We start from the raw sequence: 22,083 nt of genomic DNA on the forward strand, positions 1-22,083 counted from the left end.
GATGTATATTATTTTATATCCCAGTAATAAAGCACTGAATATAAGGGTTTAGAATTGAAAAGCTGATAGATCATTAACTACAGGAATGGATGGGGCCTGCTCTAATACTGAATATGCTAACATGTGAAAAATAAGACTATAGAGACAAACTTAATTACAACTTATTTTAAAACTACCTGTTTTGCTGTTTCAATCAGAGCAGCAGCTTCAGCCTTGCCCACTTGTTGCACCATCTTGTAGAACAGGCTCTCTTTTTCTTGTAGCAAAATGTATGGCTCATTATATTCTTTCAGTCTTCCTGCATCTAAAACCTGTTAATGAGCAGCAACACACCTATTAACACATGAAATTCTGAAACAACATATTATAGGTAATTCACTACAATAGTAGGGCTGGTAGGTGGGGTTTTTTAGGCTGTATTCTTTGATTAAATGTTAAAATGCATTATATGGATTGAAGGTTGGATATTCTAATATCCTTTCAGTGGGCGCATGGTATATTTTCTGTTTCTAGACCAGGGAAGATACCTACCCTGACTCTATTCTTTACTCGTAATAAAGATGAGGTACTATCAGAGATAGAGGTGTCAAAAGAAGAAGTGCTCGAACAAATTCATCAATTAAAAAGCATTAAGTCGTTACGTCAGCAGTACACGCTCAAGAATTTTGAAAAAAAATTCAGAGTAAAGTCGGTGAGCTGCTAGGAAAAATGTGCAGGCTCTCGTTACAATCAGCTAAAGAACTAGAAGGTAGCAAATATTGTACATATATATATTTAAAAGATACTGACTGGGTGATCTCAGAAATTACAGACTGTGAAGTCTTACTACTTTCCTTGGTAATTTGATCAAAATGATAATTAAAAATAGAATTATAAAGCACTTAGTAAATCATGATAAATTAGGATCTAACCACCTTGGCTTTTGCAAAGGAAAATTATGCCTCACAAATTTATTAGAATTCATAGAATCATAGAATATCAGGGTTGGAAGGGACCTCAGGAGGTCATCTAGTCCAACCCCCTGCTCAAAGCAGGACCAATCCCCAACTAAATCATCCCAGCCAGGGCTTTGCCAAGCCTGACCTTAAAAACTTCTAAGGAAGGAGATTCCACCACCTCCCTAGTAACGCATTTCAGTGTTTCACCACCCTCCTAGTGAAAAAGTTTTTCCTAATATCCAACCTAAACCTCCCCCACTGTAACTTGAGACCATTACTCCTCGTTCTGTCATCTGCTACCACTGAGAACAGTCTAGATCCATCCTCTTTGGAACCCCCTTTCAGGTAGTTGAAAGCAGCTATCAAATCCCCCCTCATTCTTCTCTTCTGCAGACTAAACAATCCCAGTTCCCTCAGCATCTCCTCGTAAGTCATGTGTTCCAGTCCCCTAATCATTTTTGTTGCCCTCCGCTGGACTTTTTCCAATTTTTCCACATCCTTCTTGTAGTGTGGGGCCCAAAACTGCACACAGAACTCCAGATGAGTCCTCACCAATGTCGAATAGAGGGGAATGATCAAGTCCCTCGATCTGCTGGCAATGGCCCTACTTATACATCCCAAAATGCTATTGGCCTTCTTGGCAACAATGGCACACTGTTGACTCATATCCAGCTTCTCGTCCACTGTAACCCCAGGTCCTTTTCTGCAGAACTGCTGCCGAGCCATTCGGTCCCTATTCTTCCGTCCTAAGTGCAGGACTCTGCACTTGTCCTTGTTGAACCACATCAGATTTCTTTTGGCCTAATCCTCCAATTTGTCTAGGGCCCTCTGTATCCCATCCCTACCCTCCAGTGTATCTACCTCTCCTCCCAGTTTAGTGTCATCTGCAAACTATTCTAAAATGCATCAATAACACAGTAGATAAAGGAGAACTGGTTGACAATTTATTTGGACTTTCAAAAGGCTACTGAAGGAACTAAGTATGCACGGTAGAGATAGGATGGAACGCACTAAGAGATAGAAAACAAAGAGTAGAAATAAATGGTCAATTTTTAACATGGCAAAAGCAGGATACCACGAAGTTCCATACAAAGATTGATGTTCAATATATTTATTTGTTGTGTGGAAAAGAGGTGAGTAGTGAGGTGTCAAAACTTGCAGATGGTACAAAATTATTCAGGTAAGTCTAGACCAGAGAAGACTGTCAATAACTTCAAAGGACCCTACCAAACTAAATGAATGAGCACCACAATGGCAGATGAAAATAAATTCTGACAAATACAAAGTAATGCATATTGGAGGGAACACTTAACGACCTATGCATCCAATGAAGCGAGCTGTAGCTCATGAAAGCTTATGCTCAAATACATTTGTTAGTCTCTAAGGTGCCACAAGTCCTCCTTTTCTTTTAACAACTCATATACTCTACTGGATTCTAAATTAACTATATGACTCAGGAAAAAGACTTGGATATCATGGTGTACAAACTATATTCTAAGTTTAGTAGCAGTCAAGATAGCAAACAAAACGTTAGGATACAGAAGGGAATTGAATAGAAAATAATATAGAAAATATTTTTCTATTATATAAATCAATGATATGCACTCACCTGGAATACTCTACTCAGCTTTCAAAAAGGATAAAGCAGAAAGCCAGGGACAGATGATGAGAATGATTAGAGAGACAAAAACTCATATAGCGAGATGTTAAAGAAGTTGGGATTATTTACTTTAAAGAAGAGATGAATAAGAGGGAACATGATAAAAGTATTCAAAATAGTAAGTAGCATGGAGAAGGTAGCTCAAAGACCTGTTCTCCCTGTCTCATAACACAGGACCAGCGGACACTCAATGAAATTGAACGGTGGCAAATTCAAAATGAGGAAGAGAAAATTGCTTCATAAAATGCCTACCCTGCCTATAGTGCTCATTGTGACAATATATCATTGAGGCCAATAGGTTAGGAGGATTCAAGAATGGATTGGATGTTTATATGGATAACAAGAATATACAGAATTATAATAGTAAATACTAAAAAAAGGTAGGAAGCAATATAAACTCTCATATTTCAGATTGTAAGTCGAACTCTTACTCTTAGGGGTTAGGAGGAAACTGCCCATGAAATAGGTAATTCCAGAACTTTTGGGTTTCTCATAGTTTTCTCTAAAGTTGCTAGTACTGCTGACTGTCAGTGACAGAAAACAGGATGAACTGGACCAATGGACTGATCCATGTGGCAGTCCCATGTAAGAATTAGGCACTGTTGATGCTTTCTGCTAATGTGTTTTAAACATCTGGACCTAGCATTGGGAAATTCAAACTCCCAGCTCTAAGCTACCAGTTAAATTATAATAGATTCATATATATTAAGGTCAGAAGGGACCATTATGATCATCTAGTCTGACCTCCTGCACAACGCAGGCCACAGAATCTCACACACCCACTCCTGCAAAAAACCTCTTACCTATGTCTGAGCTATTGAAGTCCTCAAATCGTGGTTATACCAGTAATGTACCAGTTATTACACATTTAGAAGTATGATACATTATATTTGAACATATGATAATCAAGATCATATGCAGCAATTATTACAAAAAAAGTTTGCAGAGAAGTAGCCCATAGACTTTTTTCCATTTAAAAAAGCTTCTATAGTAAAGAAAAATGCAAAGTATATGCAATGAATTCCTCTAGAGAACAATATATACAGTACTGTTGTGTGTATGGATGTACAAAGTGTTAATGGAAAACTTTTGCAAGCTCAAGTTATATTACACAGCACATAAATCACTCTTACTCTATAATAAATGCTCAAAGTATGTCACCTGGGCAGGTATTAATTATACATGCAGATATTTCAATATTCTTACACCTATCATTATTAATTTGCATATTTAAGGATAAATTACAAATGTAATTTTCATTGCAATCTTTTATTTACTACAGTAAATCATAGTTAAATGCAGCTTTCTTAAGCATTTAAGGATAATTGAATCTATCTTATATACAGTACATACATAATAATTAAGATGACCTATGGCTTTCCAAGTTAGGTGCCTTGAATGTGCAATTTTTTTAAAGTATAGCACTTTATTATGTAACCTCTCCTTATGAAATCAAAGACAAAGCATGTTCTCTAAATATAGGACACTTTCTCTCTCATGTGAAGAAGTATGTAGATAAAATGAAGCTATTTCCTATGCCCTGGTCTACACCACAAGTTTAGGTCGAATTTAGCAGCATTAGATCGATTGAACCCTTCACCCGTCCACACAACGAAGCCATTTTTTTCGACTTAAAGGGCTCCTAAAATCGATTTCTGTACTTCTCCCCTGACGAGGGGATTAGCGCTGAAATCGACCTTGCCGGGTCGAATTTGGGGTAGTGTGGTCGCAATTCGACGGTATTGGCCTTTGGGAGCTATCCCAGAGTGCTCCATTGTGACCGCTCTGGACAGCACTCTCGACTCAGATGCATTGGCCAGGTAGACAGGAAAAGGCCTGCGAACTTTTGAATCTCATTTCCTGTTTGGCCAGCGCGGCAAGCTGCAGGTGACTGCGGATCTCATCAGCAGAGGTGACCATGATGGAGTCCCAGAATCACAAAAGAGCTCCAGCATGGACCGAACGGGAGGTACGGGATCTGATCGCTGTATGGGGAGACGAATCCGTGCTATCAGAACTCTGTTCCAAAAGACGAAATGCCCAAACGTTTGAAAAAATCTCCAAGGGCATGAAGGACAGAGGCTATAACAGGGACCCACAGCAGTGCCGCGTGAAACTTAAGGAGCTCCGACAAGCCTACCAAAAAACCAGAGAGGCAAATAGCCACTCAGGGTCAGAGACCCAGACATGCCGCTTCTATGATGAGCTGCATGTCATTCTAGGGGGTAGAGCCACCACTACCCCACCCCTGTGCTTTGACTCCATCTATGGATTATCACACAACAGGGATGCACATTTTGGAGATGAGGAAGATGATGATGAGGAGGAGGTTGAGGATAGCGCACAGCGAGCAAGCGGAGAAACCGTTTTCCCCGAGAGCCAGGAACTGTTTCTCACCCTGGACCTGGAGCCAGTACCCTCTGAACCCACTCAAGGCGGGCTCCCAGACCCGCCAGGTGGAGAAGGGACCTCTGGTGAGTGTACCTTTGTAAATATAATACACAGTTTAAAAGCAAGCGCGTTTAATGATTAATTTGCCCCGAAGACTTGGGATGCATTCGCGGCCAGTACAGCTACTGGAAAAGTCTGTTAATGTGTCTGGGGATGGAGCGGAAATCCTCCAGGGACATCTCCATAAAGCTCTCCTGGATGGTCACTCCTCATGGTCACCTGGTTGAAATAGGGTAATTTTATTAAGGGGACATTCAGACGTGGCTGTTCCTGCTGGGCTGTGTGCCTGTGGCTGAAAAGAAATATTTCCCGCTGTTATCCACATAGTGTGGGGAGGGGTGAAGCGATCATCCCAGAGAATTGGGTGTGTGTGGGGGTGGCCGTTCCTGCTGGGCTGTGTGCCTGTGACTGAACAGAAATCTTCCCCGCTGTCTCTCTTTTGCTGTGGGAGCAGGGGTGAAGCAATCATACCAGAGAATTGGGTGTGTGTGTGGGGGGGTTAGTTGGATTTGTGCTGCACGTTAACTCGAAAATTGCAGCCCTTCCTTTTAAATTGCGCTGCTGTTTGAAACCATTCCCACATGTTATGAGGGTGTCCATGTCCTCATCACTCTCGTCACTGCGCTGCCATCGCCTCTTCACCTGCTTTTGCAGGTTCTGGTTCTGCATATACTGCTGGATAACGCGCATAGTGTTTACAATGCTCATAACTGCCATGGTGATCTGAGCGGGCTCCATGCTTGCCGTGGTATGGCATCTGCAGGAGAGCAGAGTGGCAGCAGAAGCGGCGGGTGGATGATGATGCTGACAGCAATATGGCGCCCGCATGGAAAAAGGCGTGAAACTATTGTCGGCCGTTACTTTCACGGAAGGGGGGGCAAGGGGTAGGCTGGCAGCAGACAGTGCAGTACGACTGCTAGCAGTCGTTGTCTCCTGGGTGCTCGCCAGCTGACGGTGCAGTACGACTGTAGCCGTCATCGTTTCCAAGCAGACAATCTCCATGAGATGAAATTTCAGAAGAGAATGACCTGGAGTCACTCCCATGTCTGCACAGGCGCCCCGACCGACCTCACTGAGGTCGGCCAAGAGCACCCAGGAGACGACGACGATGATGGCTGCCAGTCATATTGAACCGTCTGCTGCCACAAGGCAATGAGCTGCTGTTATGTAGCAATGCAGTGCCGCGTCTGCCAGGACACATACGGTGACAGTGAGCTGAGCGGGCTCCATGCTTGCCGTGGTATGGCGTCTGCACGGGTAACCCAGGAAAAAAGGCACAAAATGATTGTCTGCCGTTGCTTTCATGGAGGGAAGGGGGCCTGACGACATGTACCCAGAACCACCCGCAACAATGTTTTTGCCTCATCAGGCATTGGGATCTCAACCCAGAATTCCACTGGGTGGTGGAGACTGCAGTAACTGTGGGATAGCTACCCACAGAGCAAGGCTCTGGAAGTTGACGCTAGCCTTGGTACTGTGGACGCACTCCGCCGACTTAATGGTCTTAAGTGGGAACACACACAATTGACTGTATGAAATCAATTTCTAAAAAATCGACTTCTATAAATTCGACCTAATTTCGTAGTGTAGACATACCCTATGTAAAATACTGTTTTATACTATTATGGAATACAGATTGTCCTGAAGCTACAAAGAACTTTGTGAACATTACAAAAAACAAACTACTGGATAAAATTTAAAGTTTTTGACCTATAAAAGCCCTAAATGTCCTGGGATCTACTTATTGAAAGTGCCATACTATTGCCACAGCTGCATTCACAGGGGACAGATGAGATGGAGTCCCAGGATCAGAGGGAAGCAGCTGATGTGGCATTATCCATGCACACTCCTCAGCTTTTGAACTCACTATCCACTTCAGTTTAGAACAGCTCTAGTTTATCAATCTTTGGAATAGCATGAAAGGCCCATATGCTTTTGCTAGCTGTCAGGAAACCGGAAGGCTGCAGTGGGAGTTCTTAATGATTTTAAATATGTTTTTCACTGCTGGATTATCATTAGTAGATATGAATACTGATTAATGGTTAAAGGAATGGGGGGGCTATAGGTATGGTCAATTTGGTCCTTATATATTTAAGAATAGTCCGTAAATGCCTTGAGTAAAAGATAGGCACTCTTCTTTAAGTGGCCAAATATAAAAATCAAAATAAATAGTACTTAACTCCAGGAGTTAGACCTATTAAAATCAGTATCACTATTCGCAAAGTAAGCTGCTAATCAATGTAAGAGAGGTAAAATCTGGCCCTTAACCACTGACACTTATCTTCTGATGAAATTACATCCAAAGTGTAACTCATACCACCGTACAATATGACTAAACTCAGCCCAGACACTTTCCCAGGTAGTTGTAGCTGTTGAATTTGGTCCAGAAAAGCCAGACAGACTCTCAGTTAGCAAGATCAGACAGGAGTAAAATAAGCATGGAGACAGGTATTGGTGTTCGACTGAAGTCAGATCTTGATTTCAGTGTAAGTGCCAACACAGATTTTATCTGACACCTAAGAGAAATCACTTAATTTCTCAGTGCCTCAGTTTCACTATTTGTAGCCTGTCATAAATATAAAGAGAAGGGTAACAACCTTCCTGTATACAGTACTATAAAATCCCTTCTGGCCAGAGGCACAATATCCTTTTACCTATAAAGGGTTAAGAAGCTCAGGTAACCTGGCTGGCACCAGACCAAAAGGACCAATAAGGGGACAAGATACTTTCAAATCTAGGGTGGGGGGCAGAGAGAAGGCTTTTGTCTGTCTGGTCTGTGTGCTTGCCGGAGAGAGATCAAGAAAGCAAGTAATCCAGCTCCATTAGAATTAGTAAGTACTAGCAAAAAGAAAAGGAGTACTTGTGACACCTTAGAGACTAACAAATTTATTTGAGCATAAGCTTTCATGAGCTACAGCTCACTTCATCGGATACATTCAGTGGAAAATACAGTGGGGAGATTTATATACATAGAGAACATGAAACAATGGGTGTTACCATACACACTGTAACAAGAGTGATCAGGTAAGGTGAGCTATTACCAGCAGAAGAGCGGAGGGCGGACCTTTTGTAGTGATAATCAAGGTGGGCCATTTCCAGCAGTTGACAAGAATGTCTGAGGAACAGTGGGGGAGGGAGGAGAACATGGGGAAATAGCTTTACTTTGTGTAATTACCCATCCACTCCCAGTCTTTATTCATGCCTAAGTTAATTGTATCCAGTTTGCAAATTAATTCCAATTCAGCAGTCTCTCATTGGAGTCTGTTTTTGAAGTTTTTTTGTTGAAGAATTGCCACTTTTAGGTCTGTAATTGAGTGACCAAAGAGATTGAAGTGTTCTCCGACTGGTTTTTGAATGTTATAATTCTTGACGTCTGATCTGTGTCCATTGATTCTTTTACAAAGAGACTGCCCAGTTTGGCCAATGTACATGGCAGAGTGGCACTGCTGGCACATGATGACATATCACATTGGTGGATGTGCAGATGAACGAGCCTCTGATAGTGTGGCTGAATTGATTAGGCCCTATGATGGTGTCCCCTGAATATTTATGTGGACACAGTTGGCAACGGGCTTTGTTGCAAGGAAAGGTTCCTGGGTTAGTGGTTCTGTTGTGTGGTGTGTGGTTGCTGGTGAGTATTTGCTTCAGGTTGGGGGGCTGTCTGTAGGCAAGGACTGGCCTGTCTCCCAAGATTTGTGAGAGTGATGGGTCATCCTTCAGGACCATAGGTTATAGATCCTTGATGATGCGTTGGAGAGGTTTTAGTTGGGGGCTGAAGGGGATGGCTAGTAGCGTTCTGTTATTTTCTTTGTTGGGCCTGTCCTGTAGTAGGTGACTTCTGGGTACTCTTCTGGCTCTGTCAATCTGTTTCTTCACTTCAGCAGGTGGGTATTGTAGTTGTAAGAATGCTTGATAGAGATCTTGTAGGTGTTTGCTTCTGTCTGAGGGTTTGGAGCAAATGCAGTTGTATCGTAGAGCTTGGCTGTAGACAATGGATCGTGTGGTGTGTCCTGGATGAAAGCTGGAGGCATGTAGGTAGGCATAGCAGTCAGTAGGTTTCCGGTATAGAATGGTGTTTATGTGACCATTGCTTATGAGCACCGTAGTGTCCAGGAAGTGGATCTCTTATGTGGACTGGTCCAGGCTGAGGTTGATGGTGGGATGGAAATTGTTGAAATCCTGGTGGAATTCCTCAAGGGCCTCCTTCCCATGGGTCCAGATGATGAAGATGCCATCAGTGTAGTGCAAGTAGAGTAGGGTCATTAGAGGATGAGAGTTGAGGAAGCGTTGTTCTAAATCAGCCATAAAAATGTTGGCATACTGTGGAGCCATGCGGGTACCCATAGCAGTGCCACTGATTTGAAGGTACACATTGTCCCCAAATGTGAAATAGTTATGGGTGAGGACAAAGTGACAAAGTTCAGCCACCAGGTTTCCCGTGACATTAGTTTACTTTAGTTTTGGCTTGTGATTTACTCTGTGCTAAGAGGAAGGTGTATTCCTGGTTTTCTTTTTGTCACTTTGAAGTTTTTGCCCAGAGCGAAACCCTCTGTGTTTTAAATCTGATTGCTCTGTGAGATTAGCTTCCCTTCTAAGTTTACGGAGGTGCTTCTTTTACCTTTTTTCTTTCTAATAAAGTTCTGTTTCTTTTAAGAGCCTGACTGATTTCCTAAGACCCAGGGCTTTGGGTCTGTGATCACTTTGTAACCAGTTGGTTACGATATTATTCTCAAGCCTCCCCAGGAAAGGGGGTGTAAGGGCTTGGGGGGATATTTTGGGGGAATAGGATCTCCAAGTGGTCCTTTCCCTGATTCTTTGTTAAATCACCTGGTGGTGGCAGCGTATCCTCCAAGGGTAAAGCGTTTGTGCCTTGGGGAGGTTTTACCCTAAGCTGGTAGAAATAAGGGTCCCCACATGCAGGTCCCCACATCTGTACCCTGGAATTCAGAGTGGGAGGGAACTCTGACATAGTCTCACTGGGATGTGGTAAGAATTATGAACTGGTTGTAAAGTTCTTTGAGATCTTTGGATAAAAACGCTTTATAAACCCAAAGTAGTGGTATATAGATTAGGGTCTGATTCTCTACTGTCTTGCACCTTGTGCATCATTTATTTATACCTGTGCAAAGTGAGTGTAAAAAGCAACCATTTTGATTTGGCAGCATTTTTTACCCACTTTTTACATGACTACACAGGGGCAAAGCTGAGAAAAGTCAGACCCTTATGTCTAATCTTGTCATTTACTTGCATGGGGCTATTCTCCTGAGTAAGAATAACTCACATGAGTATGAGTTTACAAGACAGGATCTTGGTGATCACCCACAGGACTATATGAAAGTTCATCTTTAAAGTTAATGGAAGACATCGATCCATCTTAATATGCAAAGTGCATGTGATTATACTTTATTTCTGCCCAGAATGCCATTTGTACTCAGGCAGCATTGGCCATACAATTTTACTTTAAAAATGTGTAAATGTGTCTCTTGGTTCTTGAATGGAACCCCCTAGCCATTTCTGAACCACAGAATGTTTTATCTGAGTTGTGGAGTCTTCTGGGGATGAATAGCTGTCATCCACCCCATCACACACAACTTAGTGTGAGAGTTACCAAAAGGGAATAGATAGAATTGGATTGGATAGAAAGCACTACTAAAGTTTAGTTTGACAAAGAGAGAGAGAGATCAACAGAGAAAAGGGTGGGAAAGGAGTTAGCAAAATTAGAGGAAAGCAGCAATTTTACAGTAACTTGCAGAAGCTAATTCGGAAGTGCAGTGTTATCCATACAAAAATATATCCTCCCCATGGCCTCTCTAGCCAGCCTCTGGGGGCTATTTGCTTTTGCCAAAAAAATATTTCTGAGCTACTTTTTTATAAAGATTTTTTTTATGCCACAAGTTTGTTGGCCATTTTTTCTCTGGTATCTATTGCAACAGTATGTTTTCTCCCCTCAACGGTGCAATTATTAAGGATTATTTTTTATAACTTCATTTTTATATATTAACCTGGACCCACTCTGTGCAATAGTAGATATTTTCACTCTCTGTGATCTCAAAGAATGATACATTCTGAGTGTCCACAGCAAGGAGAACTGGCCAGCAGACTTCAGGAACATTACTTTTTGCTTAAGATTAGTTTGAATTTATTATGTACTGAACTCCCCTCACAGACTGATTATTTTGGACATTTTTCAGAGTAATAGCCGTGTTAGTCTGTATTCGCAAAAAGAAAAGGAGTACTTGTGGCACCTTAGAAACTAACCAATTTATTTGAGCATAAGCTTTCGTGAGCTACAGCTTACTTATCGGATGCATACTGTAGAAAGTGTTGAAGATCTTTTTATACACACAAAGCATGAAAAAATACCTACCCCCACCCCACTCTCCTGCTGGTAATAGCTTATCTAAAGTGATCACTCTCCTTATAATGTGTATGATAATCAAGGTGGGCCATTTCCAGCACAAATCCAGGGTTTAACAAGAACGTCTGAGGGGAGAGGGGGAGTAGGAAAAAACAAGGGGAAATAGGTTACCTTGCATAATGACTTAGCCACTCCCAGTCTCTATTCAAGCCTAAGTTAATTGTATCCAATTTGCAAATGAATTCCAATTCAGCAGTCTCCCGCTGGAGTCCGGATTTGAAGTTTTTTTGTTGTAATATCGCAACTTTCATGTCTGTAATCGTGTGACCAGAGAGATGGAAGTGTTCTCCGACTGGTTTATGAATGTTATAATTCTTGACATCTGATTTGTGTCCAGTTATTCTTTTATGTAGAGACTGTCCAGTTTGACCAATGTACATGGCAGAGGGGCATTGCTGGCACATGATGGCATATATCACATGGACCCATGGAAAAGAAGCCCTTGAGGAATTCCACCAGGATTTCAACAATTCCATCCCACCATCAACCTCAGTCTGGTCCAGTCCACACAAGAGATCCACTTCCTGGACACTACAGTGCTAATAAACAATGGTCACATAAACACCACCCTATACCGGAAACCTACTGACCGCTATTCCTACTTACATGCCTCCAGCTTTCACCCTGACCACACCACACGATCCATTGTCTACAGCCAAGCTCTACGATACAACCGCATTTGCTCCAACCCCTCAGACAGAGACAAACACCTACAAGATCTCTATCAAGCATTCTTACAACTACAATACCCACCTGCTGAAGTGAAGAAACAGATTGATAGAGCCAGAAGAGTTCCCAGAAGTCACTTACTACAGGACAGGCCTAACAAAGAAAATAACAGAACGCCACTAGCCGTCACCTTCAGCCCCCAACTAAAACCCCTCCAACGCATTATTAAGGATCTACATCCTATCCTGAAGGATGACCCAACACTCTCACAAATCTTGGGAGACAGGCCAGTCCTTGCCTACAGACAGCCCCCCAACCTGAAGCAAATACTCACCAGCAACCACATACCACACAACAGAACCACTAACCCAGGAACCTATCCTTGCAACAAAGCCTGTTGCCAACTGTGCCCACATATCTATTCAGGGGACACCATCACAGGGCCTAATAACATCAGCCACACTATCAGAGGCTCGTTCACCTGCACATCCACCAATGTGATATATGCCATCATGTGCCAGCAATGCCCCTCTGCCATGTACATTGGTCAAACTGGACAGTCTCTACGTAAAAGAATAAATGGACACAAATCAGATGTCAAGAATTATAACATTCATAAACCAGTCGGAGAACACTTCCATCTCTCTGGTCACACAATTACAGACATGAAAGTTGCGATATTACAACAAAAAAACTTCAAATCCAGACTCCAGCGAGAGACTGCTGAATTGGAATTCATTTTCAAATTGGATACAATTAACTTAGGCTTGAATAGAGACTGGGAGTGGCTAAGTCATTATGCAAGGTAACCTATTTCCCCTTGTTTTTTCGTACTCCCCCTCTCCCCCCAGACGTTCTTGTTAACCCTGGATTTGTGCTGGAAATGGCCCACCTTGATTATCATACACATTGTAAGGAGAGTGATCACTTTAGATAAGCTATTACCAACAGGAGAGTGGGGTGGGGGGAGGTATTTTTTCATGCTTTGTGTGTATAAAAAGATCTTCTACACTTTCCACAGTATGCATCCGATGAAGTGAGCTGTAGCTCACGAAAGCTTATGCTCAAATAAATTGGTTAGTCTCTAAGGTGCCACAAGAACTCCTTTTCTTATTTTGGACATTGAGCACATTTTGGTTGCTTGCTCTGTATTCATGCTTACTTTTGCAGCTCACTTAACAAATGCAGAAAAATATAAGCCAAAGTATAAAATACAGGATAAAAAAAAGTTATGTTAAATCTAAAGGTCTTTTTGGCAAAGAGAAAAGGGGTTTTAAAAGACTTTGAAAACAAAGAAAGTACATACTATATAAAACAAGATTCAACAAATGCATCAAAACATAAGTGACAAAGCCATGAATGTGCACTATTTATGTTTCTTTGTATATCCCTGTATCTGTCCCACATTACTGAGTTATGCAGGACTTGGTGAATTCAAATGACATACATTCACCATACTCTATATAAATACTAATTTTGAAAGTGAATAATACTTTTCTTCTTACATGATCTGTGTTCTCTGCATTACCTCATCAAGCTAATGTATCGCAAGCAACAGATTAAGGTAAAGCATACAGCCTTTGAAAGTGGTGTAATAAATATTGTGTAACTGGCTATCCAGAGAGACAAAAGGTAAACTGCTTTTTAAAACTTTGTATATATTATTTTCTAACTTTCAACAATGAAAGCAGCCAAATAAATAGAATCACTACAGTTATAAAACATTCTGAGAAAAATAGATTACAAGGGAGTGGTGGTGTATTTCAGTTATTAAAGAATGAACAGTATTCACTGTATAGCCACAAGGAAAAATGGACATTCAAGAGTTGACCATAAATGTTTTTATTTCCTATTAAAAAGGAAACTAATTCAATCAAATTTTCTCCAGGGGAATATATCTGAATTAATTTGGATTTAGGGAGAACATAACTAAACAACAAAATTATTCTAAAGTTCAAAATCCTACTAGGGAAAAATACTTTAAACAGTGTTATCCTCAGAGGACACATCAAGCCGATCTTCAACAAAATGCTGGCAAGGGAGGAGTACTTAGGAGACACTTTTAATTGCATCATAATTATAAAAAAATATATTTTATCCAAGACTCTAGATAATGCATAGCTTTGTGGGAAAGAATTCAGCAGCTTGTGTCCCAGTTTGAATAAACTCAGATTTAAGTTTTAAGCCTTTTCCTCCTCATCATGGTTTGCCTAGCCGGCTCGGAAACTTATACACATTTCTCATAAGAATCATTTTGTAGATCTTATCCTCCCTGGTACACGGTTGTGACCTGAGGACACAAAGAATACTGCAAATGTAGTTCAGGAATAATTTTCAAAGGTTTTACTCTCCACATGTAATATAAATGTTCCCCACACCCTTCCTGAGATTTGGTACAACTACTCTACTGTTAAAGGCAGCTCAAATTTGGCGCTGATTTCACATACCACTTGCTGTATCTCTCCCCCTCCCCACACACACACCCCCATACAGTACCGAGCACAATGGCACCTTTAACTTCATTTGATTTGAACTGTTGTCTTTTCATGCCCCTGACCATTTCTCCATTGTGGTGTGACAATGCTGCTGACCATTAGGATTCTGAATACATGCTCTCCCCACTTTCTGGGGCAGAAGTAATGCTTAAGTAGTCTTGTTCTAGCATCTGGACTGGTGGGTCTGCTTAGTCTTAAATTATAGCTCACTGGAAATTGACCATGCTACCATCAATTAGCAAATTGCTTTACCCCCAAAAATTAAGGCATGAGTCACCTCCATTCTTGTCAACCTTTACTTGTAGATGCTTAACAGTCTACTCTTTTTCTGTTTGCCCATTTGATTGCAGACATCTGTGGCTAGCTATTATGGCATAACAAAAATCATAGCCATGTGCAAACTGCTGAAATCCCTACACTGGTGACCATCGTCTGATACCAACACCTCATGTATTCTGTGCTGGGCAAAGACGTCTATGTGTACCAGCCACTGTGGAAGTTTTTGCATTCTTCAATCTCTGCAACTCAAAACAACATCTATAATATACTACTAGATTCATGTAGTTTTCACTATACAGCGTGCAAAGGTCTGGTACCACCTCCTGCCATGGGCAAGACAGTATGTTAAGGGATTACATGCTTCCAAGAGTCTCACTTGAAGGTTCCTCACAGCAGCACAAGCTTTAGCACTTCCTCTATTTGTCCATTCTTAAGAGACCAAACAGCAAAGCTTGGGCCATGCACTACTTCATCACAGTGTGTCCTTTCCAAGCTCAGTGACCATGAAACCACAAATATTTCACCTGGAGGAGTCAGATCATACATAACTACTAGCTACTCACGGAATGTCCAGAACTTCAACAACTGTGACAAACATTTTCTTATGACCAGCCAGCAATGATAGTTTTCTTCGGTGTAGATAAATGGAGAACTGGCTTGGTTGCGACCCTTAGATCAGCCATTTTCATGCTTGACAATGAACTTGTGGCTCAAATGACTCTTGCAAATTATGCCAGAAACTATCTGCTTAAGCGGCAAAGAGTCCTGTGGCACCTTATAGACTAACAGACATATTGAAGCATAAGCTTTCATGGGTGAATACCCACTTCGTCGGATGCTTAAGGTTTCAGTAACTGGTGTGTCCTTTTCTGGTCAGTGTTTAACAATAATGTTGGGTGTCTTCAGGAGCAAAAAAAAAAAAGCATTATTTTTAGTCTGGTGCTGCTGCTATGTGGGTTTTATTGCTCGTGGTTGCCTTCAAAGGATCTGACTCCATTGTCCTCCCCCCCACCAAATTGTATTGATGGAAGTGCTCACAATGAACACAACTACATGAATTTCTTTTTCGATCTGGGCATAGATTACTTCTGTGCAGATGAAAGACTTGAATGCATGAATCAGTATTCGCTTCTTGCAGTAACTCAAATCCAAGTCTTCACTTCGATGCTTCCATGTGAAGACACTGCTTTCGCCAAATGTGCTTGCATTAACAATTAATTGTTTCATTTAGGTGACGGCAGAACCTTGCTGGGCGTCCTATTGAAACTCAGTCTGACTCTTTCTTTAGGAGATCTCTCAATGGTGCCAACTCATCTGAGAGGTGTGGTTTGAACTTGGCAAGGCAAAACAACAATTTTCTTTTTAAGCTCAGCAGGATTCTGACTGTCTCATTTTAGAGATTGCTGCTGAGTTTGCTGGGCCAGGCCTGATACCTTCAGCTGAGGGAATGTGACTGACATACTTTATTTCAGTTGTTTTGATAATACATTTGTCCAGATATCTGGAGCATGGCACATGGCTCGGCATTGTTTTCCTCAACACAAAGCACAAACATCAAGATGTCTTCCTCAATGACTGCAACCCCACAAAGCCCTGCAGAGCTTTAATCCAGGGGTTTTTGAAATACTTCTTGAGCTGAATGAATACCAAAGAGTAAGCAGGTAAATAAGTTTCTTGTGGGACAGTAAACATGGTTAGTAAACCTGGCTAGAGAATGGTAATTCCATTTTGTGGAGAATTTCAAGATTTCCAAATTTGGTTTTGTTCCAATTTTCAGCCCAGCTGTACTGGAAGTTCCAGCTCCAGGATAGCCCACCTGGTGGGCTGCCGAGGAGCAGGGAACCCAGAAATCCTGGGCTGCCAAGGACTCATGAGCCTGGTGGGTTGCCAAGTAGCTTGGAACGTGAAAGCTCAGGCTCCTCAGAAGCATGCCAGGAAGACTTACGAGGAGGCAACCTGGCTGGAATTCTGCCTGGTTTCCAGCAGGATTTTGTCAGAACTGAACAGTTTCTGCAAAATGTTTTGATTTTGATGTATTGGCAAATTCTGATGACAGAACATTTTGTCAGAATTTTTCTGACCAGCTCTAGTGATAAGTATTGAATTTCTTTTCCCGTTTTTCCAACCTTGCCTTTCAGACACTGGAAAACTGGGTATCCCAAGAATGTACTTGTCACTTCATCAGACATATGCATCTGGTAATGGTCCGATTTGATTCCCTTGTTCAGATGTCACAGACTCAGCACAGCTGTAGCTCCCCTGTGTGCAGCTTCTCCTCTACCACTGCAGAGTTCAATTGCCTTCTCTGTAGGATCACCTACTTTGACAATTACCCCTACATGTTCCAGTTTCAATATTTCATTAGCTGACTGACTGATTTTTGTGTTGCAGTACAAGAGGGATTTTTCTTGGACCGTGGTACGTACTCTAAGACCTATTGGAATCTAGACCTTAATCTGGTGTTCCCTGGCCAATATCTTCAAAACTAGAAATCTAACTTCTATAGAAGCTGCTGATGCTTAGTACTTTAGAATGACAGGGTTATTTATTCAGATGCCTAAATATGGATTTAGGAGCCTGACTTTAGCCTGGGAGTTTTGACAATGTTGCCCCCAAATAACTGCAGTAATCCTTAAAACATCTTTGCATTCTTTCAGTCCGTCATCTGTTTTGATTGGTGTCAATGGCACTAGAACTGTGATGTTTCCCACTGACATTACCCAGTTGATCAGTTCATGATCCAGGATCACTATAAGATCAGATGCTTCTTGGGTTTCTGTGCTTTACTATATAATATTGTACACATTTTATACCCTCATTGCAGTTCTCTCCACTTCTGAATTTCAAGCTGTGCATGCAAATTGTGCATGCAAAACTTCTGCTCCTCAGGATGTTTCATGGTTTCCCAGTTCACGCTGGGCTCCAGCAAATCTACCATCTACGTCAGCCAGCTTTTGCACATGCAGGGCTTCTGTCTCATGTAATGCTTGCAGGAGTGAGTATGTCCTTTAGGCAATAGCTCTCCACCAATAAATGATTCTAGACAGAAACCCTTCGGCAGAGAGAATAGCTTTCCTGGTGATATGCTCAGCTTCTACAAGAAACTGCATTGCAACTAAGTGCACACTTTTCTACGAGATCAAACTGCCTATATGGTCAACTAAAAGAACTTGTAAGATTATCTATAATAACGACATCCAATGATTTCTATTAACACAAAAAGCAAAAGATGAGCCTGTAAACCATTGTATTCAGAGTAATGCTAACACAGCATTTATCCTATCTACCAGCTTCCCCCATTCAAACTAGTACGCTCATCCATACCTGCAAGATAAGCACAACAATATATAGGAACCTGGAATAAACTTTACCAAGGGCACAATACATTAAAAACAACAAAAAACATGGGGACAAGTAGAATGAAAGAGATTCACTGGAGAGCTAAGAAATAACTTTTGACAGAGAACACAACTCTAGTTCACACGAACGATAGATTAAAAAATCAGTTGTAAATTGCTTGGGTAATGAGAAATTTCAATGGTTTCTCAATATAAACTGGCAAATGCTTTCAATTTAAAAAACAAAGAACAACTCTACACATGGATCCACCACTTTAAAGAGAATACACCAACAACACATAACGTGTGTCACTCTTCGTTTCTCCTTCAACAGTATCATTTCTTGATTCTCATGCTTCTAAAAACTCCATGGCCTCTGTAGGATAAGTGATGTTATATTTTGTTACCTCTGCTTGGTACTTACAAACAGACATGAGGCCAGACTGGTATAACAGTTTCTTATAAAATAGAGTGGATCAGACTGAGTCTAAGCATTTCCCAACAGAACAACGGATATTGGATTATTGCTGCCTGAACTCTTGAGCCCTGGCTGTGAAGTACATTACAGTACTTTCACATTTTCTGCTTGGATATTAGTCATTTCAGGATGTAATCAAAGCATGTTTTCTGTACAACAAAGTAACACTCCCCATCAGTTTGAAGTTCCCTTTTACCAGAATGGTGAACTACATCTTTTTAAATTAGAAGAAGTAGTATTGTTTGCACACAGAGTTTCCATATCAAAGAAACATTCTGGTGATAATAAAGTCTCCAGGAGGGAAACATCACTATAATTCAGAAATTTGGCAAATACTTCTTAATACTTCAAAGATTCCTATAAGGCTTTCCTCATAGAAAAGCACCATGATGCAGGGTTCAGAGCAGAGAAAAGCTTCAGAACTCGAGTATTTTTAGTTCTGCTGATGCCTCACTGTGACTTCGGGCATGTCCCTTAATCTCTGTGTCCCACAATTTACCCATCTGTAACATGGGAAGATTATTATTATGGCATTATTATTACAGGAGATGGGTTAGATGACCTGACCTAACAAGTCTTTTCCAATTCTAGTTTCAATAACTCTGAATACTTCCGTACCTCGCGGGGCTGTTGAGGTTTAATTAATTAATGTTTGTACTGAGCTTTGAAATTTCCAGATGAAAGGTTCTGTATAAATGCAAAATATTATTACTCCTTGATGTGATTGTGTTGGAAAAGTATCATCTTACACAATACAACTCTTCTCTCAATGATTTCAAGTGTTTGAAGTTTTGATAAACATATTTGTAATTAAGAACAATATAGTGGAGATAATCTTAAGGCGTGACCTGGATTATGAAACCAGAAATATGGCTTTAGGGATGGAACAAACTAGAATTAAAACAATTCCTAAGGCCAGCTCTGTCTGTAGTTGGGTAAAAAGCATTCTGTTCTTCCTTTTTCTCTTTCAGTTAAGCTACTTTCCTTTTCCAAAATTGAACAGATTTTATAGTGGGTATGAATAGAAGATTTACCATTTTTACACTAACCTAACATTTATATTTGCTCATGACTTTTTCAAAAATTTCCTTGATCTAAAATTTTCCATGATTGGACTCAACCTAAACATGAATATTGTTGAAAGTTTGAAACTCAATCTAGCCATTTAAATATTTGAGCATTAAACAAAAACCAGCAACAACTTGTCCCCTATTCCAATTAGAAATGTGGTCTGATTACTTTCAACAGAACAGTTTTTCATCAGATAATGTTGGTTCACTGAAATCCAAACATTTTGCCAAAATATACCGGTTTTGATTAAATGTTAATCGCAAAAGGTTTCTCAGGTCCAGGATGGAATTTCTGGCCTGACAGACCCTCCCCTCCCAGCCCCATTCTGTATAGCCCATTGGTTATGCCACTCACCTGGGGGGGAGGAACCTACATTCAAGTCCCTGTTCTGCTGTTCTCCCACTTCCCAGCTGAGTGCCCTAACTACCAGTCTAAAGAAGGAGAACAAAGGCAAGACAAAATTATGATGATCAACAGATGGCTCAGGCAGTGGTGGTATAAGGAGGGCTTTGGGATGTTTCACCACTGGGAGGCATTCATGGACAGAGGTCTGTTCTCATAGGATGGAGTCCACCTGAATAGGGAGGGATATAGACTTCTGGGACGGAGGTTGGCACAAGTGATTAAAAGAGCTTTAAACTAAGAACTCAGGGGAGATGGCTGGGAGATGCTCATGTAATGTCCATGCCTAATTCTAACATCGAGGTGGAGGAAAATCAAGTAAGAGAGAATACAGCAACAGACAAAGGAATAATAGAGAGTAGGAGAATGGACAACAAGAGAAAAGATAGCGCCAATACCAATGAAGCTAACAGGTAGGTGATACTGGCAATAAAATGACTGTACCCAATTGACAGGTTTCAGAGTAACAGCCGTGTTAGTCTGTATTCGCAAAAAGAAAAGGAGTACTTGTGGCACCTTAGAGACTAACCAATTTATTTGAGCATGAGCTTTCGTGAGCTACAGCTCACTTCATCGGATGCATACCGTGGAAACTGCAGCAGACTTTATATATACACAGAGAATATGAAACAATACCTCCTCCCACCCCACTGTCCTGCTGGTAATAGCTTATCTAAAGTGATCATCAGGTGGGCCATTTCCAGCACAAATCCAGGTTTTCTCACCCCCCACCCCCCCCCCACAAATTCACTCTCCTGCTGGTGATAGCCCATCCAAAGTGACAACTCTTTACACAATGTGCATGATAATCAAGTTGGGCTATTTCCTGCACAAATCCAGGTTTTCTCACATCCCCCCCACCCCCATACACACACAAACTCACTCTCCTGCTGGTAATAGCTCATCCAAACTGACCACTCTCCAAGCCCAACTTGATTGTCATGCACATTGTGTAAAGAGTTGTCACTTTGGATGGGCTATCACCTGCAGGAGAGTGAATTTGTGTGGGGGGGTGGAGGGTGAGAAAACCTGGATTTGTGCTGGAAATGGCCCAACTTGATGATCACTTTAGATAAGCTATTACCAGCAGGACAGTGGGGTGGGAGGAGGTATTGTTTCATATTCTCTGTGTATATATAAAGTCTGCTGCAGTTTCCACGGTATGCATCTGATGAAGTGAGCTATAGCTCACGAAAGCTCATGCTCAAATAAATTGGTTAGTCTCTAAGGTGCCACAAGTACTCCTTTTCTTTTTGTACCCAATTGGGTGAGGAATCTGGGTGAAGCCAAGCAGAAAAAAATAAGATGTTTATACACCAATGCAAGGACCCTGGATAACAAAATGGAGGAACTAGGACTACTGGTGCAGGAAGTGAAACCAGATATTATAGGGATAATAGAAACATGTTGGAATAGTAAAGGTTGGAGGGTATGTGCTATTCAGGGTATTGAAGGGTATGTGCTATTCAGGGTATTGAAGGGTATGTGCTATTCAGGGTATTGAAGGGTATGTGCTATTCAGGGAAGACAGAAATAAAGGTAAAGGTGGTAGAGTAGTACAGTATATTAATGATGAAATAGACTGCAAAGAAATTAGAAGTCATGGAATGGATAAAACAGAGTCTGTTTGGGCCCAAAATCACTTTGGGGAAGAAAGCTACCAAAGGCTCCCCTGGGTTAGTGTTTGCTACAGACCCCCAGGATCCAGTTTGGATATGGATAGAGACCTCTTTAATGATTTTAATTAAATAAATACTACTGGAAATTGTGTGATTTAGAGAGACTAATTTCTCAGATACAGATTGGAGGACAAGTGATACTAATAATAGTAGGACCTATATTTTCCTGGACGTGATAGCTGACAGATTTCTTCACCAAACAGTC

General features: G+C 41.2%; 1 protein-coding gene across 12 annotated transcripts in view; it reads right to left on the bottom strand.

Annotated features, from left to right (window-relative positions):
- Positions 1-22,083, bottom strand: part of ABCC4 (ATP binding cassette subfamily C member 4 (PEL blood group)) — a 214,443-nt gene that overhangs the window by 11,294 nt on the left and 181,066 nt on the right. For 11 of the 12 annotated variants that reach the window (XM_073347903.1, XM_073347850.1, XM_073347858.1 and 8 more), the window contains one exon: positions 177-311. In XM_073347903.1, coding sequence (XP_073204004.1) covers positions 177-311 — 135 coding nt within the window. Of the gene's footprint in view, positions 1-176; positions 312-22,083 lie in introns of those variants that run through there. The other variant, XM_073347894.1, reaches the window with a different exon arrangement.

Source organism: Lepidochelys kempii, chromosome 1 (genome assembly GCF_965140265.1).
Source record: "Lepidochelys kempii isolate rLepKem1 chromosome 1, rLepKem1.hap2, whole genome shotgun sequence".
NCBI lineage: Eukaryota > Metazoa > Chordata > Testudines > Cheloniidae > Lepidochelys > Lepidochelys kempii.